This window comes from Calypte anna, chromosome 2 (genome assembly GCF_003957555.1).
Source record: "Calypte anna isolate BGI_N300 chromosome 2, bCalAnn1_v1.p, whole genome shotgun sequence".
NCBI classification, from domain to species: domain Eukaryota; kingdom Metazoa; phylum Chordata; class Aves; order Apodiformes; family Trochilidae; genus Calypte; species Calypte anna.
The window spans coordinates 127,453,451-127,479,701 of record NC_044245.1 but is presented as its reverse complement, the minus strand read 5'-3'; the positions used below and the strand labels follow the sequence as shown (position 1 = coordinate 127,479,701).

At 38.0% G+C, this 26,251-nt stretch overlaps 1 protein-coding gene across 1 annotated transcript; it reads right to left on the bottom strand.

Annotated features, from left to right (window-relative positions):
- Nucleotides 1-1,115: 1,115 nt before the first annotated feature.
- Nucleotides 1,116-23,975, bottom strand: FAM92A (family with sequence similarity 92 member A). Its single transcript, XM_030444707.1, has 9 exons — nt 23,903-23,975; nt 21,445-21,679; nt 18,454-18,522; nt 12,736-12,837; nt 10,916-10,921; nt 9,146-9,250; nt 7,874-7,987; nt 6,109-6,228; nt 1,116-1,899 (listed from the first exon to the last, which is right to left on the bottom strand). The coding sequence occupies exons 1-9, from the start codon at nt 23,932-23,934 to the stop codon at nt 1,792-1,794; spliced, it is 891 nt and encodes a 296-aa protein (XP_030300567.1). The 5' UTR covers nt 23,935-23,975; the 3' UTR covers nt 1,116-1,791.
- Between the last annotated feature and the right edge of the window lie 2,276 nt (nt 23,976-26,251).

The following is a 26,251-nucleotide window of genomic DNA, read 5'->3' as shown; positions in this document are numbered from 1 at the left end:
TTGCAGTCAGCACTGAATGCCATGAGAAAAACGTTCCAAGAAGTATCTTTAGGTAATTTTTGATTCTGTTGTAAGTTCTAGATTCTAAATTCTTCTGGCTTTAAAATCCTGTATTGACTTAAGTCATCTATAGTTTTGAGGTCTCACAATTTCTGTGCAACATACAAACTGAAGACATGACATACACAGAACAAAGTTGGCCAACACTGTTTCTCCCTTTCTGAAAGTTTTCTGTAACTCCTGAAATTGATTTCTGTGAGGTAGGGGAGGAGAAGGAATTCCAGTATGCTGAGGATAAAAATATTCTCTCTCTATACCCTAGTTACAAGTCTCTCAGTGGGCCTTAGTCTAAGCACTGCTTCCTTTTTTATTCAGAAGTCCTTTTTCAAAGCATACTACACAAATAATTGCTATTTGCATATATCTATTATAGAAAAAAATGGTCTAGACATGAATCCATCTGTTCTGGATTGCATGACTTCACCAAATATGAAAAGGTAAAGTGCTTACCATAATTCTGATGTTGTGATACAGATATTTATTGAAGAGCCCTACTTGATGAAATAGGTAGAAATTAGTTACCTAGATACTTAAATTTTGATAGTATTCTGCTCCTTGTCAACAATAGTTCAGTGTCAATACTATGTAATTCTAGTGTATAACTATTTTCAGGGTTTAAAACAGAACCCTACATTGTCACATTTTCACTCAAATAATGTTCAATAGCAATTTTTGGCAAAACCTGTTTTTTTCATCTGTCAAAACAAGTATGCATTGCAAACTTTGCCTCAGTGGTCAAAGGCAGCATCAGAAACACTAACTGGTGTACTTTCTGTAACTGGAAGAATAATTGTAACTTAAGATGGTTTTCTCAGTTTCAAGTTCAAATTCTAGGTGTATACATGTGTTCTTTCTACAATTAGCAGATCCTGAAGCTGGGAGATTTATGGTAGCAGATTTTTGGCTACTTTGTTATTCAAAACCAAAGATGCATAACCACCATCTCCAAACAGGATTTTTGTTTTATGGACTTGGCAACTGAATCAACCAGCTAAACACATGAAACCTGAACCATATATAGCATATTAACTAATATAATAAATGTCAACTACATGAAATACCAACTAGTTTTATTATGAAGGCACTTTTATTTAAAAGCAAAGCAGCATTAAAAGTAGATACCTGGCTAGGTTTTACTTGTTAATGTTCATTCTGTATGTGTAAAGAATAAAAAAATCATTTTAGTCAAGCTGGGGGAAAATGAGAATGAGAAAACAACATGCCTCATTCTGCCTTCTGCCATCAAAGGTGGGTAATGAAAGGTAACAGGTTTGTTGCTGTGATCAGTTTCAGTTCTACAGCTACTGGAGGATGCACAAACCCAATTACAGGGGGTATAGCTAGAGGACTTGGTAAATCCAAGAGGTATGCATCAAGAGAATAAGGTAATAATATATTGGCAAAGTAACAAGCAAACCCTTATGTTCATTACTGCACTTCAGCTTAGTGCAGTGTTGGACACTGTTCTACAAGCAAGTTTAAGCAAATGTGACTGCAATATAACATCTATGCAAATATAATACAGGATTCTATTTATATCTTTCATTTTCTAGATACTCAAATTGTCTGTTTTCAGCAGTTCATATACCATTCTATGAAACATTTGTTTTTGGCACTCTAGTGTTAGTGCAGATTCTTGCTCCTATTACAGCCTCAGTGAAGTTTTGGTTAACACACATAAGGCTTTAAAGGGAACTTTTTTTCCAGTTAAAGATATCCAGAACAGTTTTGTTATCTCACTTCCTTACTAGCTACTAATTCCTCCTCCTCTTCCTCATCTTCATCTTCCTCTTCTTCTTCCTCTTCTTCTTCATCTTTTCCTAGCATACTGCTGGATATCTGTTAAAATAAAAATCCAAGAAATATAAAGCAAGTGTTTGTTCTCCTGAAAGGAACAATTCTCAGCTGGCATTTCCAATCTAAGTACTGGCAGGCTTTTACTGTGGTGGAGAAGAATGAGTTGTTTATCCCTTAACCCTTCAGCTTCTACTAACATGCACAGTGTCAACAGAAAGATTTGTGGCACAGAATACAGTAATGATTTGAAATTCTAAAAAAAAAAAATACTTTTTTTTTATCAGAACTGCTACAGGATAAGCCAAACTATGCACTGCTGCATAACTGCAACGTTAAAAATCACCAGGATCTAAGTTTGTTTTCTTCTGGGCTGGCTGTTGTAACATCAGGCTGAAGATGAGTATTAATACATAATCTTACCTTGAAGATGTCAAACCTCTCCAGTTAAATGAAGAACTCAACAGTATGCTGCTCTAAACTGTTTTTTGAGAATTAGACTAATTTTCTAGTAAAGTCTTGATCTATACATGAATCAGTGCCCATCAGTGCCTGCCCTGCAGATGATACTGTAGTTGTTAAACAAGTGCCAGGCTTTCATCTCTGATAGGTTCTGACATCACCTTTGTTTTCTAATCAGTGCTCAATCTAATTCCTATTGAAAACACAGAAGACACAACATTTACAATTTAAAATAGATGTGTTTTTTATTTCTTCGTGAGAAAAGCATCATTAAACTCAAAGGTAGCTATCCAAGGAATTTGGAAAATCCAGGTTTCAGGTTCATCAGCTCTGTAAGGGCATCAGCAACTAATTTTGGTTACATTTTCTGAATTTTCTCTCATACAATGGTCTAATAAAACTCCATTATTGACAGAAACCTGCCTTTTTTCCTTTTAAGCAACCCCCTATTCTGAAAGTTCTTAAATTGTCTGGTAATCAAATTGACTTCTGAAATTTTCATGATTCATACACCTATGTAAGGAAAGCTTTTTGTGTGTGCATGAAACAAACTGCAATCATTAAGTAATGAAAGCAGAAAAATCCTTAGTCTTGTTGATGCTCACAAAGCACATAATTTAAAGAAAATTCTTGCTTTCAGATCTGTGAACATAACTGAAACATGAGTTAATGATTGCATGAAGATGAGTTAAGTGAGTCTTAAATGCCTAGAACTGCAATCTTTCATTCTGTGAAAGAAGAAAAAGACAATGATTTGGAATTGGAGATTAGGGAGCACTGCAGATTGAGCCTGTTAAGGTACCTCCGTTTCAATGGACAGACTGATTTTCCATTTCCCTAGTTAAGAGCTTCTGAAATTCTTAAGCAGAACTTCAGTCATATTTCTGAATAAAAGCTCCTCCTTATAATTTCCTAAAATAAGAGATGCCACTTTTGCTTTAAGGCTTTTTTTCCCTTCTAACTGTGCTATAATTAACTATTTGGTACATTAAATACTATCACAGGTGGTGGTGAGGTGGTGGTAAAATCACAGAATTTTGGGTTTTGGTTTGGAAAGGACCTTAACGATCTAGTTCCAACCCCCTGCCTAGGCAGGGACACCTCCCTTTAGACCAGGTTGCTCAAAGCCCCATCTAACCTGGCCTTGAAGACTTCATGGCACCAGAACTTCCCTGGGCAACCTGTTCAGTGTCTCACCACCCTCAGTAAACAATATTTTCATATATCTAATACTGGCTACTTCCTCCAGAAATTAGGTAAACTGTTACCTCCTGATCAATCCTCCTGATCATCTTCACTGCATAGAAATTAAGAAATGCAACTCTTGAACTGCCTGTACAGCTTGAGACATTAATTCTTTCTAGCAGGACTGCCCATTGCTCTTTTCCTTGTGGTTTTAGTGTTTGCCAAATGAAGTCTGGCAGGGAGGATGGAGAAAATAGCATCTCAATAGCTCCAGCTAGTCCCAGTGAGTTGAAAACAACTGTGAAAGGCAGGGGGGAAAAGGGTTGCAGGACAAAAGCATTAAGATGGCCAAAAAAATACTGGCAGTGGTCACAAATTCTTGGCTTTGATAATTTAGCATGTAGTACTTCTTCCAGAGTACTCATTGCAAAAGTAAGTGATAAGTTGACAAAGAAACATGACATCATGTTAAAGCACCACAACTGTAAAAGGAGGTAGCTCTTTGTGAAAAAAATAATCAAGCTCAAAGAGTGCTTTAGATTTTTAATATGGGAATAACAAAGAAGGTTATTCATAGAACCAGAAATAAATTCAAAGATGGTATGTACTAATTCCTCTGAAAGACAAGTATAGTGTTACCAGTACAGTTTACCTCACCTGCTATGCAGTGAAATCCAGCCCCACACGCAGGTCAGTGTTTATGTGGGTGTTGTGTCCCATTTCTCCACCTCTCCCAGCCCATAGTCTAAGTCTGTGTGATTCTGTGAACTGCTTACCATATTATTTATATGACTTTAAATTGAAAATTCTGTAGTACTACATTATGGTTAGGAAATGATTATTATGTAGAATGAAACCAGACTTGATAGAAATTCAGGAGTGAAAGATCTACAGAAAAGTAAAACAAGTCACCTGAAGGTTTTTCTGAAAGCATCATTTTTTGCTGGGAAAATGTTTGGTGGATTCCAGAGATCAGAGCCCTTACTGTAATTCAAGAGACTGCTCATAGACAAATTAGACTAGTTTCGGTTGGAAAGTACTTTTAAAGGTCATGTATTCCAACCCCTTTGCAGTGAGCAAGGACACCTGCAATTAGATCAGGTTGCTCAGAGCCCCATCCAACACTGGCTTTTAATCCTTCCAAAGATGGGGTATCTACCACCTCTCTGGGTAACTTGTTTCAGTGATGCAACACAACTATTCACAGAATCAGAAAGGGCACTGTAGGGGGTGAGTGTTTGCCTCTTCTTTACTGCCATATAGGGGCTGCATTAGTAGGACCTTCCACCTTTTTTTTTCTGCTAGGTAAACCTGTTCTGCAGATAGACTGCAGAGCCCAGTAAGATGCAGTTATTTTGAAATGTCCTGCAGCTTCTCACTAGGTCTACATGACTTCCCATCCTTCTCAGATATTCCACTGAGAGGTTATGACAACATTAACATCAAAAGGTACAACTAGAAGAAAGGTCTAGGAGGAAAGTATGATTAACTTGTAGATGAGTCAAAATGGAGTTCTACTCCATCTCTGAGAGAAACACAGTGTATATACATTCAGTTTTCTGTTGAGTTTTTTTGGTTTTGTTTTTAACACAAGTCCAAAACACCTCAACAATCCGTGGCACCTCAGTCTCAGTGTGATTACAGATGCTTCTATACCCTTTTTTTTAAAATAAGTTTTACAGCAGTGCATGAAGTTCTCTTAGAAGATAGCAACAGTTTTCCTCTGGTCTTCAAAAAAATGAACGTGTAAACATTTTCTAAGTATCCCGAATGTGGAATCTGCTTGTTTGATAGAGAGGAACTTATTCAAAGTCCAGGCTGGTCTTCATGCACTGAATCATTGGGTTCTTTTATCTTTTCAGATGGCATGACTCATAGTTTTCAAAAACAGAATATTTCAACTGTAATAATTGATCTTTTCTGTGTTGAGAGCAGAGAAGGGGTAATGGTGTGTATGAAGTCAAGAAAACTTTTTAGTATCACAATACCAATGCATGATTCTATGCATAGAAAAGTTGGATAAATATACTTTAAATTTGGCTTTGACTTTAACTGAAACACTGGTAAGAATCTTAGTTACAGGATTAAGACTGCAAAAAAGAAAAAGTAATTTAGCCATTTTGCAATGTCTGCAAGTTTACTGCTGCAAACAAATGCTGAATATTTTTGAAAGGTAGCCAGTTCAAAAGCAGCAGCAGCACTGTTTCCTTCTCCTCACCTGCTCTGAATTTTCTAAGTATAAAAGGAAAGATATGCTGGTCATGGTTTTGCTCTGCTGCTGGAAGGAATCGCTCAGCTGAGGAGCTTGTAGAGAATCCACACTCTAGGCTGTGGACACCAAAGGCTAAGAACATGTAAGTGTTATTTAAATAATGCCACCTCTCCTTTCAGTAAGCTCCTAGATTTTTTCTCAGGGAAGATGCCATAGTTTGCTGATGAAAGAAATAATATTGCTGGAAATTTGCAAAAACCCCACAGCTTTAAAACGTTTAATGATGGTCCTGAACTGAGTAAGGATAGTGGATCTATGTACATGTACATTAGGTAAGGCTCTAGTTAAGACATTCTTTTAACACAATGATCTAGCATTTAATTTTTCTTTCTTACCTGTACTGTCCTCAATGAAGATTTTAAGGAGCCAGATCTTTGCAGAGGGGACTTTGAATTGGCACGAACTATGTCTAAGCGAGACTGATAATCTGGTGGATAAAGTGAGCTTCGAAAAACCTGTTCAAAGGAAGGAAGCTGTGACTTGGGTGCCAGGATACAGCTTGCAAGCTAACAATCACCAAGCAAAAAAAATCACTTAGCAAAAATGCAGCAGTTGACAATTAAATCTGTTCTAGAGATATGCATCATCTGGACTTTGGGGTGATCACTTTTAGCTGAAACAATATCCTTGCTCAACTTGAGACATATTTAAAACACTTTTGTAGTAAAAATAAACATTCTTCAGAGATCTGAGGGGTTTCCCAGCAACATATGTAGCAGAGTTTCAGAGTAACCTCAGGGTGTGAACCCCCAGCAACTCCCTTCAAGCTCTCCATTTCTTGGAGAGATGAACTCTTAGTCCCTTCACAAGCAAATCTTTGCTGCCAGTCACAGCTACAATGGAGAAATTTTATCAGAAATATTCATGAGAGTGAGCTCAGGAAAAATTTGGGATAACCCTTGGAATACAGAGAAAACTGTAATATCCATTATATTTAAAAGTTCTTTCCAATAGTCAAAACCAGTAAATTATAAGACTAACAGCTGATACTAAAAAATAATAAAGCTATTCATGCAAGACTATTAATTAAGTCAAGAAGCTGGTAGAATTCTGGTCAGTCAATATTTTTATGGGAAGTAAAAATTGTCTAATTAACAAGAAATTTAAAATTAGAATGGAAATTTGGTTGTGAAAGATAAAATATTAAAGGATATTTTTGAACTGGTGTCACATGACATTTTAATTATGACACTAGAATAGTACAAAAGTGGCAAACAGTTTAAATAAAAGTGGCATATTTTTTTAACAAATAGTTTAAGTAAAATAAAATATCCAGCATTCTCAAATGTGACTCTCACTGAAGAATCATGATTTTCTATGTCTTGTGCTGAATATTGCCATCTTTGGTCCTGAGCTGTATCAGGGAATAAACAAAATTAGATCTGGTAAGACAAAAAAAGATCAAAAATAATGCAGCTTTCTTGAGAATCTGAACACATGTACACAACATACATTTCAATGATGGTAAGTTTAAGGGCCCAACATCCAGAGTAACTTCAAGAATGAGTAACGGACTAAAAAACATGTCTTGGGAAAGAGACTATAATACAAAGAGAACAGAAGGGGAGACTTGAAAGGCAACTATAACTGTCACAAAGTAAAAAAACTAATTCAGTAGCATATATTCTTAATTCTAGAACAGCCTAATAAAAAACAATGAATGAAAGATGAAAACATGCAAACAAAACAGAATAGAGAGATTTTTAATGAAGTAATTAGTCTTCAGAACATCTTATTAGGACAGTGTTAAGATTTACTGTGCATCTTCAGATTGAGATTCACTGCAGAAGTGTTCTTTAAGAACTATGATTAGCTGAGCTTTGAGTTGCAGTTAAATTAGGAAAAGTGTCCTACCTGTATTTTATAGAAAAGATTAGACTGGCAAATTCTTACCTTGTTTTTAAAACTCTGAGTTTATAAACCTGCACACTCTTGCTGGAGATATGCAGAAAGAGACTTGGTATACACAATTTGTTGTACAAACCTGAAACATGTTGCATTTTACACCTGGGACATGTATAGCCCCAAAGCATGAGAAATGTTTTTATGTGAGTAATTTGAAAAGTAAAAATTTGAAAAGCAAATCCTAATCACTCATACCTCTAAATCTTCATTTTCATCAATATTTTGGATATTTTGGTAGGCAGCAGTGTATATCTCTAAAGCTTTCCCATGGAATAACATTTCAATGGTTATAAATTCAGAAAATATGTTCTAAAAGCAAATGAAAAGAAAGGTTTTCTTAATGCAGTAAAGTACATTTCCACTTCAAATACAAGAAATCACTGCACTTGGTATTTGTAGGATACAAGTAACTGCACAGTACCTAGTGCTTTTATGTAGTCAGACATAAATTTTACAAATTAAAGGTAAATGCTGGCTGGGCTGTCACATATGCAGTTGTCACTTCACATTACATTCTAAGTAAATACATGAAAAGTGAGAAGACTCATTAGGAATAAAGAAAATGTCATACTTAAAACTAACTTGATATTACTTCATACATATTTGCAAGATGCAATGAATAGTGGAAGTCAGTGGATTTTTGCTCTATTGATGGCAATCTTTTTTAAAAGGTTAGGATAATTTCTCTAAATTCTATAAATATTGATAATTTACAGATTATTACATAGTTTATATAATAAAATATTGTTCACATATAAAACCAATTATAACATCCTCAGTACTCACAACTTTTTTCCTATAATTTAAACATCAAGTGCTGGTTGGGTTGGTTGGGGTTTTCAACCATCCTTGAGTCTTTTCTTTTTAGTCTTGTGTTTGGTTTGGGCTTTTTTTTTACCAATAAAAAAACTTCACACTTCAGCAATTTTATAATTACATTTGAGATCACATAGTGCAAGTGTTTTCCAGTCACAATAGTCCTTGAGACTTAAACCACTTAGTGCTTGACACTGAGAAAAATGAAAACTTTGATTGCTTGCAGTCACTGACCATTTCATGCTTTCTGCATCAATAAACCAAACTGCAGTAACCTACACAAATTTCAGCATGGGTAAATATATTATTCACTTATAATGATGTCTGTTAATATTGCTGATATTAATCCACATATCTGATTCCACTAAAAAGTACATCTACAAGGGATGCAGAACACAGCAACTGATGGAAGGTGCACACACTAAACAAAAGGAATTCAGGAAAATTCTGAATTCCATAAACTGGAAGAACAACAGACTGATTCTTTTACTTGCAAAGTTCAGTGACATTTGAATGATGAAATATTCACTAATACCCCAACATTTACATTTATGTAAATTTAAGTTAATACTAAATGTTGCTAATCTTGCCACAGTTTTAGTAACTTTATTATGCAAGATGAAATGTGATGTCAACTGTGAGAACACTTACTTTTATGTCCTTTATTTTCTGTTTCTCAAAATTATCAATGGTTTCCTCTAATTGCCGAGTTGTTCGAGTTGCATCCAGTGAAGCTCTCTGCAATTCACTTTCAGCCTGGTAGAGCAGCACAAAGGTGAAATTAGTCCTGTATTTGATACAAAGATATTTGCTCTAATTGCCAAGAAAACACTGAAGTCTCTGCTTTCAAAATACAACACACCTGTTACTGTGTTTGTAAATGTGTTTGTAGCTTAATAAACAAATAAAGATGAATTGTACATTGCTGTGACTTTGATCTGAAACATGAAAAATTTCCAGCTGCAGCCAGTCAGGTTAAGTCCCACTGCCTTAATCTACAATCATCTGCTGACTCCACTGACCAGCCCTGACACTCCACTGATGACACAGTGACTGGGTTCAGGGAATTAACCCAGCACAAGGCTTTATCCTTCAGAAAAGGGAGGGGTGTTTTGAACTGCTGTAAAGGAGAGGGCAGGAGGGCACAGGCCAGCCTGGCAGATACTGGGAAAAGATCACCCTTTATTTTCAACCTGCTGGGCCTAGAATGAATCTTTTTCCATTGTCCTGTGCTGAACCTCATTTTACTAAGCTTTTATAAATTAATTAAATAGACAACAGAACTGGACCTAATGGACTTCTTCCATTTGTACCCAAACCAGCAGACTAGAGTTAATATAATTTTTAGATCCAAAAGCGTTTCAGGTTATCTTACATTTTTAGTATTTTTTATTAAAATATTTATAAAAACCATTTTTCAATAGGTTTCCCTTAGTGGGAAGGGGACGCACCAATCAATCCCTAAGGCATAGATACAGTTTTTCTTGTTACTCTAAAAATTATTTTAGAAATATATTTTAATTAACTATGACTATGCATTGTATAAAAATGCACACTACCATTTAAATAAAGATATTGGAGCTGTTCTGGTTAAGTAAAGTCAGAGAACTGTGTACTACTACAAAATAATTATGTACAGATGTAAGAGCTTGCACTTGAAGACTGCATAATTTGAATTTGAACTTATTTTTCATACATTACTGGCCAAACATCATAAACTAGTTAAAACAGTATTTACTTACAGTGTGCATCATCAGGAATCTATTGTCCTGGGATTTGGAAACAGTGGATCAAGTAATTATGTCCTACAATGAAGACGTAGGATTTTTACCATTTCTACAATGCTGCAACTTGAGAGGATTTTTTTTATGGAAGTAGCCACCATAGGACCAGTTCCCATAATCTATTTTTTACTGTTAAGTGTATATGAAAACCTAAGGCACAAGGAATTCTCTGTCACTTCTTTTTTCTTTGATTAAAATTTCTTAATCTTATATTAAAGGCTTATAATTTTTAAACAATCTCCTTGCAAAACTCATAGACACAATTCTGCAGTTACTGTGCAAACAAAATTGGTAATGATCTTCAGTAGTACATGAGGTCAGATGTTCATCTCCCTTTCCTGATTTTGGCCAAAACACAGGAGGGAAACAAAGTAATAAAAACCCTTTTGTGCATTCTCAATTATTACAGTGGATCACTTTCTGTAAATGAAGGCAGCTATTACACATACAAATACAGTATGTTATTGTGATGATATTCAAATGTATATTCTCTATCCCTCTTAAACAGACTGGCCAGGTTTTGTGTGCAGATCCTTTGAGAAAGGAGTTCTGTTTGCTGCAGAACTGCACATCCAATCTTGAAGAATTTGTATAGTTTGCACAGCAGCAGTTTCGTATTTTCTCTTCTGAAACTCACCTGTGACTGGAAACAGCAGTAAAGGAAAAAATGGCAAAATAACAATCATATTCATAAATGTATCTGGTTTTAATTCCAATTTAATATATTGTGATCCATTTAGATCAGATATTTCAAAACTTCTGTAGAGTGGAGGGTGCTATTATTACACTGTCTGAAGCTTTCTGCTGTAAGACATTACTTACAGTAATGTTACAGTTTTGCTAGAATTCAAGTATCAAGGCCAAAATATTTCAGGAAAACAGTGTCTGGGACTCAGGGTTTGGCTATTTATTAAAAAAACAAACGAAGAAGTAAATCAGGCAACCTGGGTAAGTTATTTCAGAAAACAAAAATCCACTTGGATTTAAAACAATGCATTTTAATATTTTAAAAAATCTGCCAATCTGATTTTATTTTCAAAACTGTACTTTTTATAAGATGGACTTGAAATCTGTGAGCAAGTACAGACTGCTATCTGTGGCCAAAGCTGCCAGCTGCTGAAACATCACTGTTGCTCAGAAATAAGAATGCTTTCATTTTATGCATTTTGTGTTGATTACTTTAAAATGCAAATACACAGTGTTTTGTGCCTTTGGCCATATGCAAAACCAGACTGTAGTGAGATTTAATAACTCTTCAGGCAAAGTCTTCAGTACAGAAAACACAGGTGCTACCAGAAGCTAAGCCACAGAAGGATATTTGCTTAGCAGAGACAAGCTAAGTGCCATCTACCCCTGAAGTCAACTGGGAATTAGTGCAAGGAGAAATAAAATGGGATCACTCTTCGTGTGGGAAGAAGAACTTACTGTTATGATTTACTCCCTTAACACTTAATGGAAGAGAACACTGCATCACAGCTTGAATTCTATCCCTATGGCTGCCATCAGTATGTCTTTATTACATCAAGACTTGTAATTAGTCATCACTTGATTTAACTGATTTGATTAGTATTAAATGGGAATTTTTTGTCAGAGACAAAAATAAAATTTAATTCTCATGGGTGGCATTTGACCATCACAATAATCTTCACCCTTTCTGCAGTCCCATTCCTCAGTCACTAGAGATATCTTACATTCTGAAATGAAGTTGTTTAATTCCTACAAAGAATAGGACTGCTTCACTCCTAAATCCAGTGGTAGAGTTTATGAAGAAATAAGCAGGACATCAACAAGAACTTAAACTTTGTATCATAATACACAGGCATAAAGGGACTGAAATAGGATGTGCTTGATCCCCTTATTTTGGCATTTCCCTAGATTCTGATTGCTTCAGACTTTGAAACGAAGGAGATTTGAATACAAAATTCTGTGGAGGCTTAATTTTTTCCTTTGTGATACAGATTAGTGTATTGGGAAGGGTGACTGGTCTTTTGAAAGGAACTGTAGTCTGCTTGAGTATTCTACTAACAGAATAAATACTTTTCCTTTCACATTTCATCTCACAGCTGGGAGAAATTTGTATGCCATCCAGGCACAAGGACCACCAAAATGATAGGGAGAAAAACAATAAAACAACATTCACAGAAGGAAAAAAGGAGTTGCCTGGTAACACTTATTTTGAAAACCTCTACATTCCTAAATCCTATCTATGCCTACCTGTCTTGCACAGACATATGAAATACTTCATAGTTTCTTTTCAAAATCAAAAAGGGAGTTACAAAGCAGCTATTGTATAATCTGTAAAGTTTAAGTTTTATAAAATTTAAGAAAGGATTCAACATCAGCAGAGGAAAAAGTCCCTCTAAAGGAGTATTTTTCTCTTATTACTTTTTGAATACAGTAGTTTAAGCCTAAGGAATTTTAAAAATATTTCTTATAGATACGAGAAATACAGGATACAATAATGTGTCGATCTGATGGATTCCGCTGGCGTGTCTTTTCCAGCTGGGTTAGTTGCTTGGCTTCTCGATTCTTTGCTGTTAAAGTTGCTTTAAGATCATCCTGCAAATAAAATGTTTTAGACATGTTTGAAATGGATCTAGGTAATACAAAATGCATTTTTCTTCAAATGTAAAGAAAACCCCAAAACAAACCAAAAAGAAAACAAAACTTCACTTTAAACAAAAAAAGGTTTTACTTATCCTGTTAAATGAAAGAGAAGTCTATGAGGGACAAGAGAGTTTAGCACTCTCTGTAGCACACAATAAATGAAGAAAAAAGTATTTACAGCTTTTAATGGAAAGTGCAGTGGATGGTAAAAAGCTGACATCCCCAAAGCAGTAAGAAGCAGGGCCATTCTGTCTTAGCAATGGAATACAGGTGTAATTTAGAAAGAAAAAGTGACATAAAAAATCAGTAAGAACAAGCCAAAACAGGCAGCAGTCAGTACCAACCAGAAGTTATGAAGAACACAAAACTGCTACATAGAGCTTAAGGTGCCACAGAAAACAAATGTCTGAAAGGGTTAAGTTGCATATTTGGATATAGTTAGTAAGGTGGTTAAATACATTTGGAATAAAATACATCCTAGTAAAATAATGTAGCTGGAGAAGATGGAACTTACTGATTTAGAAAAGGCAGAAAGTGCAATAAATACTTTTGCTCCTCATTTCCAAAGGAGAAATAGGATGTATTTCTAGGAAGATCTGCGACAATTTAAGGATGTTTACATTCCATTCTCAAATTCTTGTTCATGCTATAAAATAATTTTGCAAACCTGGAATCTAAAACTGTCAGTCAGGTATTTATCAACCTGTTTACCATGATATGGGAAATGATGTTAATTTTGATGGCTGTCAACGTCCAGTACCTTGGAATAAATAGAAACACAGCCCAAAGGAATCTAGCAACATGTGAGGCAGGAGATGGGCAGGCATTTCAAACCATCATTTTATCAAAAAGAGCAGTTCCCATTTAGCTACTCCATTCTGGAGTAGATTTGAGCTATTAAAAACCATCATCTCAGGAAGCTGTCTGTGTTCTTTTCCTCAATTTCAGAATTTTAACACAGTTGTTCACCCAGACAGACATGCAGCCAAGAATGTGCCTCTCAAAGTTCTGTAATCCTGTGACCAGAGTGCTGGTCGATGACAAGCACACGTGTGCCAGGTTCACAGTGCTGTGTCTTCAGTAACAGGTCTCTACATGAGGCCAGAATCAAACCACTCAGGTTTCTTCCATGTTTCTATCCCTACTGTTTGATGTCCCTGTGTACATGACTGTCATTTTGCTTTGTCTTTAGGGACACAGAGCTGGGTTCTGACAGTAAAATGTGTATTTTTAGCCCATTAAAAACTAATTTTGTTGCTGTTCTTTCAAAAGGGAAACTGTAATGCCTTTAAGGCCATCTAAAAGACTGTTGGAAAGGGCTTTCTCTTTTATGAAAACCACGCAGCTGCAAGAAAAGTGGTAACAGAAAATACTTTTTCAATGCTTTACATTTTACATTTTAAATTGAAGGCAGAGAAAGAAAAGAGAAAAGCAGATTTATTTGTACTACAGAACAAAGCAGTTTGTTTATCTATATTAATAACAGCACTGACTTTCTAGGCCCATTTAAAAAAACAATCAGATTTAATGTTGTGCTGAAAGTGTTCTGATTTCTATGCAACGTAATGCTAAGGAATGCTAAGGAAACCATTAGAGTTACCATTACAGAATTCAGGAATTTTTTCTTCTAGAACATAATGACTTTGGAAATAACTACAGGGACTGCACTGTCCCCTTCTCTACCTCTGTTCTCTGGGGCAACAGAAGCCATTAAACATATTTCTCTTTGCTAGCCGAAGTCTGGTACTACTGCAGCTACATTTACAATCCAAGTTTTGGATGTAAAAATATATGGTACAGTTACATACATTTTCTGTCTAGGATGTTGAAAAACTGAGGAGAGTGCAGAAAAAAAACATTCAAAAGCAGAGAAAATGCCATTACGGTGAAAGAACTGAGGTCTACATTTTTAACTAACTGAAAAGAATGAAAAAACAGCATCTAAATACCTCCCTTCCAGGAAAAGGAAGAGGGCATCTCATAGCTCTTTAACGTCAGTGGAACATGTAACAGGAACCAAAGTTTTCATTTAGAACAAAACACAATTATCAACTAACCACTAACTACTATTGACTGTCCTACATTCATCCCTCCAGGGTCTTCAGACCAAGATTTGATGTGTTTTTGGAAAACATGTTTTAATTACACTCAAGGAGAAATGGAATGGAATGTAATAGCCAGTGAGATAAAGGATATATAGAGAGAATATAAAATTATTCATAGTCCCCCTGGTTTCAAACTATGAATTCAAGCCACACATAAAACTCTGGCCAGCCATCTAATTTCAAACCATACAGAAGTACAGCTACAATCCATCCACCAGACAATGCGCTGGCAGATCCCCATCACTGTACTGTTACCTGCTTTAGTCACTGAAGTTATTAAAGCAAATCAGTCCTTTCTTCTGCAGGTGGATCACTTTGTTATTATCATGTCCTGTTATATACGAAGAAAAGGAACCAGGAACAGAGTTGCCAAAAAGCAGAAAAGTGAAGATTGATACACAGAACAATGAAACAGAAAGAAATCCTCAAATCCTACACTGCATTAAGGGACAAGAATATTACACCTTCCACTGAGGCTGCCAAATCCCCAGAGAGCTACTTGGTGTAGTAAACTCCGTCATATAAATGAAACAATTTTATTGCATTAACTGCTAAATGACAACTTTATTCTGGTTGATTTGGGCCTCTTCAAAGCATTTAGTATCACAGGACATTGATATTTTACCCAGCAGGAACAGAAACAGATCTTTTCAGATACAGTACAAAAATAGTTTGCGCACACCCTGGAGCAGATCTAATAATCAGCAGCAAGAACATTCTCTTTGTAACAAGTGTGATAATGACATATTCTTCTTTTTACTTAATCAGCTCTGCTCTTGTAGTTACAGGTAAAAAAAGTCTTAAAACTAGCACCTAGTTCTAGCTTTACATGAGTGATAAAATTTCCTTTTTCACTGAAAATGTTGCAGAGTCTAAAGACTGTAACTGAAGACCAGACAGTTGAAAGCTTAAGTTTTAAACAAGGTTTATAGTAAGAGGGGGAAAATTAAATCATTTAAGCCTACATCTTTAGTGAAGTCTCTCCTAGTCAAAAGGTAGTCAGGGGAGTTAAATCCAGTTGGTGGCTGGTCACCAGTGGTGTTCCCCAGGGCTCAGTGTTGGAGCCTGTCTTGTTCAGTATCTTCATCAACGATCCAGATGAGGGTATTAAGTTCTTCCTCAGTAAGCTGCAGACAATACCAAGATGGGTAGGAGTGTTGATCTGCTTCAGAGTAGGAAGGCTCTGCTAAGGGACCTGGACAGGCTGGCTCAGTGGACCAAAGCCAATAATGTGAGGTTTAACAAGGCCAAGTAGCAGTTCCTGCACTTTGATCACAACAACCCTAAGCAAAGCTACAGGCTTGGGGAGAAGAGGCTGGAAAGCTGCCAGGCAGAAAAAGACCTGAGGATGCTGCCCAACAGCTGGCTGAATATGAGCCAGCAGTGTGCCCAGGGGGCCAAGAAGGCCAACAGCATCCTGGGCTGCATCAGGAATAGTGTGGGCAGCAGGAGCAGGGAAGTGATGGTGCCCCTGTACTTGGCACTGGTGAGGCTGCACCTCAAGTACTGTGTTCAGTTCTGGGCCCCTTGCTACAAGGACACTGAGGTGCTGCTGTGAGTTCAGAGAAGGGCAAGAAGACTGGATCTCCAGACAAGAAGTCTGGAGATCAGGTCCTGCAGGAGAAGCTGAGGGAATTGGGAATGCTTAGTTTGGAGAAGAGGATGCTGAGGGGGGACATTATTGCTCTCTACCACTACCTGAAAGATGGTTGTACTGAGGTGGGTGCTGGCCTCTTCTCTCAAGTGAATAATAACAGGACTAGAGGAAATGGCCTGAAGTTGCACCAGGGAAGTTTAAGACTTGGTATTAGAAAGAGTTTCTCTACCAAGAGAATAGCTAGGCACTGGGAAGGGCTGCCCAGGGAGGTGGTAGAATCACCATCCCTGGAAATATTCAAAAAACATGTAGATGAGGCACTTCAGGACATGCTCTAGTGGGTGATATAAATACTGATAAATATATTTTACTTTTTACTGGGGGGATGGATGTTGAGAGTTGGACATGGTGATCTTAAAGGTCTTTTCCAACTGTGACAACTCTGTGTGATTCTGTATGTTGATAAAATATTTAATCCCATTTAGAGTTTAAGAATGACCTTCTACTCCTCACCATAGGAAGATAAGCATTTTGTAGAGCTTTCTGTCATTCTGAAAGGCAAAGACAACAGAAAAATGCCATTCACTGTTGCAAGGGATGACCTGGCTTCAGTTGTTTTTGTCCTCAGCATTTACTGAGGACATTTACATATCTTCAATACTTAGGAAGCCCCAAGCACTTCTGCAGTGTTGTGTCTTCTCAGAAACACTATTTCCACACCATGAAAGTTGTCTTCCATCCTCAACCTGTATTTCCTCAAACTGCATTTCTGAGAATCTAACTTAGAATGTTAGAGTATCCTAAATTCTAGGATACAGGCTCTGTAGTCTCCAACTCAGCTGAAGACTACCACACATAGTACCACTCAAGTGCAGGGAGCTTTTACTTCATGATTGTTTCTCTAACAACCAAGTGAGATAGCTGTGCAATAAGTCCTGAACACTGTACTTGCTTCTTCATGGTATTGGCAAGATACAAGAACAAAAACTTCAGAAAAATGCTTCAGTTTGAGATACGATGGCATAATGTGCTCAGGTTACTCATGATGAACACACTGTATGATTTTTGTATGTAAAATACCATCAAATACTGATCAATTTACTATCTGATTTATCTAGATTATGATACAGATTTATACATAACTTACAGATTTGACTTTACAGGATGAAGGTATACTCTATATAATAAGAACTGCTTCCATCCTATGAACTAGTATCTGCTTATTAACTTCCTCAAGCTACTCCTCCTGGAGAAAAGAAATTTACAGATATTTTGTGGGAGTATTTCAAACCCCTGTATGCACTGTTTCTAGACCACAGTGTAAGAAGAGACCTCACTTTTTTGGTGTATCTACAGGTCATCTTGATGACTTTGCAGGACAGAGGGAAGCAGGCCACCACCTATTTATCAGCTTCAAGAACTGTCTTCTACATTGTGAACTTCAGTGTAGGACACAAGTCTAAGTTATAAAAGCTGTTAAAGGCAGCATATACCTGACTAAAAGCCAAATGCATTACATGTAATTTGCCTTTTGGAAGTCTGAATCATAATAATGCTAGTAATAATAAAATAATGACATTTATATATCAAAATATCCTGAATTTGCACTACCAAGGAAGTTTCACACCATCCACATGCCTTTTCTAGCATTTGCTCATGCTCCAAGAGTCTGAATATCCTTGTCTTCACATCAAAGCTTTTTCCTCAAACATATATAGCTTTGATTCAGATATATTACTGTCCCAGTTTAGGTAGACTGATTACTGCAGTAAGAAAAATCAGAACCACTCTCCCCTGAGAAGTAACTTTTTGACTGAGTAGACAGAACACCAAAATGTACCTTGTGAGAAAACACATTTAACCTACCCTTTTAAGTTTCACGATGGTCCCATAACTTTTCAGTGGTTCAATAACCTTGGCCTCAAGCCTGTCAACCTACAAAGGAAATAAGGAGGTCACTAAAATCATCTGCATCTATGGTGTGCAAAAGGGAAATAATTAATTTACTTGTGATTCATTTTATTAGGAATATAGTCCATATTTGCTGAAAATATAGTAAGATAGAGTTTTGAAAAATATTGCAAAAGCTAGAGTAAATTAAATTAACCAGTAAATAACTTGTATTTCAAGGAGCTCAAGCTGATTTCTAGTGGAATCCCTTTATCTTCTTTGGCAAGACATAAGGATAAATAAAACATGGAGATTTTAACTGAGTACTAGCTACATCAACTGCATCAAGGACATCTGTAAGCCTTGTATTTGAAATTAAAGATCGATGTACTTGCTTTGCACCTGTGGACAGATTATCAGAGAATCATTCTGGTTGGAAAACACTTCAAGATCATCAAGTCCAACCATAACCTAACTACCAACCATTAACCTAATGTTAATGTGGTTAAACTGTGCTTAAACTATGTTCCTAAGCACCACATCTACTCTTTTAAAAACCTCCAGGGATGGTGATTCAACCACCTCCCTGGAGAGCCTATTCCAGTCAAAAGTTTCTTCTAATATCTAACCTAAGCCTTCCCTTTCACAACTTGAGACCACATCCTCTTGTCCTGTTGCTCATCACTAGGGAGAAGAGACCAACCCCCACCTCACTCTAACCTCCTTTCAAGTAGCTGAAGAGATTAAATGTGGACTAAGCCCTAAACTTTATGGGCTAAAGCCTCTTTGCTATCAAACATACTGTAAGAAATGCAACACTTTTGTTTTTAAAAATAATGGGAACAGCATCATAGCTACTGAAATAATGAAAATACAAACAACAGGCTGTGTAAAATGCATAAATGCTCTCCCAGATAAGCACATCTGAATTTTTGTTTCAGTTCTGTTAGAAAAACAGCTACATATGGTCAGACAGGCAATAGGATAAGACCTGCTTGCTTGTCAAAATTGACAACACTGCCCTCATGGCCCCAGCATAAGCTGCTGCTGACTTTGGACCAGAGAGCCATCTGGCCCATCACTGCTATGGCCAAATTAAGACTAGGTGCATACCTCTGCTGGAAGAGACAGACAGTACACTCCCCCCTAAACTGGCAGTGAGTGACTAGTCTGCCAAAATCAATGCTAACTGAGCAACTATTTCTCTTCTACTACTTCTCTTCTACTACACTCCGCTGTCAAACAATTTACCTTAAACTACCAACAAAATATAATGGAATAGGGCAATAGGCTCAAAATGGAGCAAAAGATGTAGACATATCAAATAATCTGCTAGTCTTGCTGACTGGCCCTTTCATACCTCAGCATTTACATATTTAGAACTGCAGCTGAACACCAGAAATCTGTAACCCTTAAAAGCTAATTTTCTCTTGCCTGCATTGCCAATATAGATATGAAAGCTGTTAATTAACCTGATGCCCAAAAGAGATGATGCTGGTATATGTTAGGTTTTCATTAGCAAAGAAGAATTTGATTTAAAGGCTAAGAGTTTCTCCTTTCCTTTTTTTCTTCTGTCTCTTCTCTTTCAAAAGGTGGTCTGGGGACTGCATTGTAGGAGGATGTAGGCCAAATACCACTTTTTGGACACACTTTAAAATCAAAAGAAGCAAAACTCAAATTGTTACACAGGAACCTCAAAATTATGCAGTCACAGTTTAAAGATAAAAACAGACAGAAAGATCATGCAGTCTGCCTTCACATACACTTTTGGCCATAATATAAATTTGCCCTGTTAACAGAGGGATAAATTGTTACTACATCAGTTGAAGCATAAGGGCCTACATGTGGCTCAGCTGAAGCCAGATGCATGCAAGCTTATGGAAAACAAGAAAAATTAAACTATCCACATGGATCCCCCATGGATCTCTACCCACACTACCCCTTGGATCTCTTGTTACTTCTTAAAAATCTGTCCCTGAATACACTGTTAAAGATCCATTCATATTTTTTGTTTTTCAAACCCTCTACTTAGTAGACTAGATACCTCACACAATCATGGAAAGACTTTAGTAATTCATTAATATAAGAAGATGACTTGAAATGCTTTTTGTTCTTAAAGAAAAAAAAAATCCTGACTGAAAGCACAAAGAACGTCAACCTCAGTATCTTTTAAAAATTATAATGGTTCTCAGTTTTTCAAAGCTATAACTGGAAATATTTTATGCCATACTGAAAGAAGAGATATGTGTTCCAAAACCTAGCTTGAATATAGATAAATGAACTTAATTTTTTTTAAATCTCATCATTTACAATTCTGAATCATAGGTTAGATATAGATCTAACTTATAGATCACATAGATGTGTAAGTGGAATCAACACCTTCCTTTACACTGGCACTTACCTAGCAGAAATGGGACTATATTGTCACACGTGATCCTTATCAAGCTTCTACTTTTAGTGTTGAACTCCAGACTTACACAAAATCTACAGTGGAACCTGACAGCACCTCACAGGGGCAGGCAGCAACCAGTAAAGGATTCCAGTCAGTACTGTCTTCCATACTGCTTCTGGGAGCACACTCAGCATAAAGAAAGTGACTGATTTTACCCCAGCTGCTGCTAGACAACTCAAGTCAGAAAACTAAAACAACACTTGATTAACCATAAACCATAATCTGTAGTCTAAGACAAATAAAAGACTTACTTGGTCTCAAATTCTGTGTGTGCTCATATGGACAGTATCACTGACTTCAACAGGACTGATCACAGGCAGTTTTCACTAAAGTTATTAGCAGAGTAAACGACAAATGCTTTGGCAGCCTATCCTGCTCTGCTACTGACATATTTAAAAGTGTTTTCTCCTATGTTTCTCGTGTGATTGGAGAGTATATTTTTCCCCTTTTAATCACAGATAAGAAACTGAAAAGTTCAGATGGCAAACACAACATGTACAGCTTTAATTTTGTACCTCTGCTTGGCGATAATCCTGAAGTCTGGAAAATTCATCTGCAAAGTTTTTCAGTCCAACTTTTAAGTTTGGTGTCTCTGTGGCTGCATATGCATATATTTCATTTACAAGAAGATCTGCTTTGTCACGTAGTCTGGCAGTTTTACGTACATATCCAGCAAATATCTGGCACAATTCACCAAAATGTTTTTCCACATTTGAAACAGCATCTTGGATTTGTCTAGTCTGATTGTCCCTGGATACCAAAGAAAAGGAAGTAGAAAATAAGAAGGGGACAAATGTTTACAACACACACAGAAGAAAAACTATATAAATGTACTATCAATGATTTATACATAATTTGAACATCTCATTTCAGTGCAAAACAGAAATTTACTCCTCAAAAGATAATGTAAAATTCTGATAAATGAATGACAATCAAACAAAAAAGCAGGGTTTATACTTAGAAGTAATGATCACACAGCAGAAAACTCCATACCACAAAAATCAGCTTGGAAACTTTCCTTCTGTGGTTAAGCATAAGTTCATTACTATTGGTATTGATCACTAACAGTGACAAAATGTGCAGATCTCAAACAAAAAGACTGGGTCATACTTTCAGTGGAAGATCAATCAATGGAGAAATCAGGCAAGATACTAGTACAGAGGAAATGTGTAAAGCTATTGAATGTTCTTTAATGTGAAAGGTACTAAACTGCTCCTGGTCAGCACTACAGAGGATAAATATCCCAGAGAATTAGAGAAGAAAAGTGAATGGACACAAAGAAAAATCTAAAACCCAACAAATTGTTTTATTTTAAATTAAATTAATTTAACTAATTTTATTTGAACCAAATACCTGTATTATTAATATTTATTATTAATCGTACAGTTAAGATGCTCTGAATTTCTAACTTCTTTTGATATTTTAATTTTTTATTCCTACACCATTTGATGGCCTCACTTTTTAGTTATGCTTCAGTGACACTATTAAAACAAATCAGTGTCAGTGAAGTCATGCCAGTTCTTGATACACCTGAATCAACTACAGGACAATTTAGCTGACAGTAACTGCCAGGTACAGAGTCCTAAGAAGCCTCCATACAGTGATTCATGTGAAGTACTGACACAAGTCACTCCTGCCACTGTCTTGGTGGGGGACAGCAAGGAAAACTTGATGTCCTTAAACTATCTCAACTCCAAATACTAACCTATATTTAAGTGTTGACTGAACATCACACACATGAAAATATATCACATAACACATGAAAATGTGTTCAACAAGACAAGAGGGCATGGTCTTAAGTTGTGCCAGGGGAAGTTTAGGTTAGATATTAGAAAGAATTTATTTACGGAAAGAGTGATCAGGCATTGGAATGGGCTGCCCAGGGAAGTAGTGGATTCTCCATCCCTGGAGATATTTAAAAAGAGACTGGATGTGGCACTCAGTGCCATGGTCTGGTAACTGCAACGATGGTTCAAGGGTTGGACTTGATGATCTCTGAGGTCCCTTCCAACCCAGCCAATTCTATGATTCTATGAAAATTGGAAGAAATGTAATAGTTTTAGACTAATGAACAGTGAAGTCAATTCAAATGAACAATACCTTTCTTCAGGAACTCTTCAGGAAAAATATTTCAGGCCAAAGTTCTGCTACAGGAAAAAACCCAGTTGTGCTGCTTCATGGCAAGCAGTTAAGACATTCAAAAATATTTCATTCAAAGAGAAGAAAGCCAATCTAAGGAAGTTGTTCAGACCTCCACAACATGCTTGAGCATAGAACCATTTGAATAGGAAAGACTTAGCCCAGTATGTGGGAAAGTAAGAGTCTCATTAGGCACTGATAATGTTGTTTTTCAAAATCAGGACTGATAAAATCTGCAGTAAATGATACATCTTTCCTATTTTATAGGAAGGCCTTCATGTCACAAAGTGTTAACTCTCCCAAGGGAAGCGTTAAGCACTTTTCCTCACCTACTTTACAGTTTTGATCTCACAGTACTCCCACGATAGTAATTGTTAATTCTGGGACACGAAACACTACGTTTCCTTAGATGAAACTGTGGAAAGCTTGGGTTCCGTTGTTTTTTTCCGTCCCAACTATTTGTGATCGCCCAGATTTGGCCACAAAATTATCAGCGAGAGGCCCGATTAAATCGGGCAGTCTTTACTTCGTCTCTGCCCAGCACTGGAAGGCTAGAAAAGTTCCGCGGCCCTTCCTTGAGAAAAACGGAGGTAGATCCCCCACTCCCAGGAAGGTTATCTGCCCTAAGGGGGGCTATCCGCCCCGAAACCTGGGTTCCTGGGTCTCCTGACTGCAACACGGCCTCCTCCCGTGCCCGGCCCGGCCAGGCGAGGCAGCCAGCCCCCGCCACGCAGCCCCCCAGGAGCAGCCCTCCGGGGGGCGGGCAGAGACCCATGGCAGGGACCCACGGCGGCGGCACCCCGGGGCCTCCTCCACCCCTCACCGCCCCGTTACCTGGCGTCCAGCCCGCGGCCCAGCAGCATCATGGCGTCGGCGGTAGAGGAGGGAAGGGGGGCGGTGCTCCGCGTTCGCTCGGTTTCCATGGACACCCCCCGCCCGCCGCCCGCCTGGGCCCCGCCCCGGCCCGGCCCGGCCCGTGGGGATTCGTGTGGGGAAGCGGTCTCGTAGGGTCCGTAGGGATCCATGGTGGGAAGCGGTCCCGTACGGCCCGTGGGGAGCCGTGAGGTGAAACGGTTCTGTACGGCCCGTGGGGAGCCGTGAGGTGAAACGGTTCTGTACGGCCCGTGGGGAACCGTGAGGTGAAACGGTTCCGTACGGCCCGTGCCTCTTGGGGCGCGGGGGGCCCTCGGGGAGAGGGTCGCTCGCCCCTCCCGCCCTTGGAACACCCTCGCCCTCTCGCTGGCCCACGGGCGGTTTGGCTCCGAGCCCGCCGAGGGGCAGAAGCTGAGGTCTCGCCTTTCCCAGGTGGCTGTCCTAGAAGTGCAGTGCTGGGGCCATGCCCGGCCCGCGGGCAGAAAGCAGTCTCATAAAAACCAAACCTGTCTCATAAAAAAACAACCAACCAACCAACCAACCAACCAGCCATAAAAGCTGAGAAAACTTGCGGTTACTTCCTTCCCCATTCCCTTCCCCTTCCCCTTCCTTTCCGCTCTCTTCTCTTGTCTTTTCCCTTCCTCTCCCTCTCCCTCTCCCTCTCCCTCTCCCTCTCCCTCTCCCTCTCCCTCTCCCTCTCCCTCTCCCTCTCCCTCTCCCTCTCCCTCTCCCTCTCCCTCTCCCTCTCCCTCTCCCTCTCCCTCTTCTTTTTCATGGTTTCATTTTTCATTTTGGTTTTTTTTTTGGCCAAGTTTGGCACATGGAAAGCAATACCAAGGGAAGCAGCTCACTGGTCTGCTACCTGTGTGGGAAAGCTGGTGGGGTTGTGCAGCTATTGGGAGAAAACCTGTGAAGCAGCCAGAAAGTGCTTTTTAAAAAGGGGAAACACAAAACACTCCCCTCACACAAAACACCCCCTCACAAAACACTCTAAAAAACCACCTCAAAAAGCCCTCTCTGTGAAGATAATGTTTTGGGAATGTGTTTTAGGGACTGTGAGGGCATCACCCTCCCTCAGCACTGAAGAATGCTGCAGCTGGCAAAGTCCCAGCAGGTGCTGGGCAGCACAAATGCAGAAGCAACTTTTCAAGGAGGGAAGGTAGGAACTGTGCTGTGTTTTGTGCAAACCCACTGGAAAACACAGCAGTTCATGAGAGCTAACTGCTTAGTCAAGTGTTAGCATGCACAAGAAAATTTTATAGGCTTGCCCAAGCATGTGAATATAATCTGATTTGGTAAAGATTTCGCTTTTAACTTGTCATGATTTTTTTTTCTGTTAAAAATACATTATTTTAATCCCTTAAAATGAAGCTTTAATTAATCTAAGGCAAGACACTCTCCAAATATTGAGGACTTCTTTAGATCTGTTTAGTGGTTTGCACCAGCTAAGGTAAAATGAAATTTTTCCTTAAGGAAAATTTACCGAATCAGTGGTAAAACTCACCCTAAAGTTTTGCAGCCCTCAAGGACTTCACAGACTAATACATCTAATCCCAAAATGCCCTTCAGAGGATGCAAGGGTGAGGGATCAATGCTTTACCTAAGGTTTTCTTTTGACTGCAGGCTTGAGATGAGAGGCTAGAGTGTTTATTGTTAAATCAACCCACCATTAATAATCTAAAAAATCAGATGACCTAGCTAATAATGACATCTCTATTTAAATGTGCAATTTTGTAATTCCTTACCCCATAGCAAGACACGGGTTTATCACTCTTAAGTCTTATTCATTACACACAATTAACACTGAATTACAGCTCTATCATCTGTCTCTCTACCACGCCACACTGCTTGTTATTCAGGTGCAATATGATCCATCTCTGGGTGGATTTTTTGGGGGGCAATTTTTTCCCTAAATCTTTCCCCAAACGTTTCACCAAAATTCCCTTTCAATTATGTAGGTCATACTGTTTGCACATTGTTTACCTTACAGACTTTCAAAGACTAAAATTCCATTTTAGTCTTGATTTCTCTACGCAGCTCAGATTAAGTCTAAGCACATTATCCTAGATGCAAACAACTGACATACCAGAGCCAGGCTTATGCTTCTATATGTTTTTTTTTCACTGCTTTTGTGTTCACATAGTATCCTGCTCTTAAGTGCTCAATTAAAAATCATTGTCCTTGATGTGTTCTTTGGACAATCTCCTGGTCCTCTGCAGTGCTCTTGTTTCATCACAGGTCAAGTGCTCCAGCAGGATCTCTAGCTCACAAGATGAAACACATTTCTGTAGTGTTAAGAACTCTGAAAGC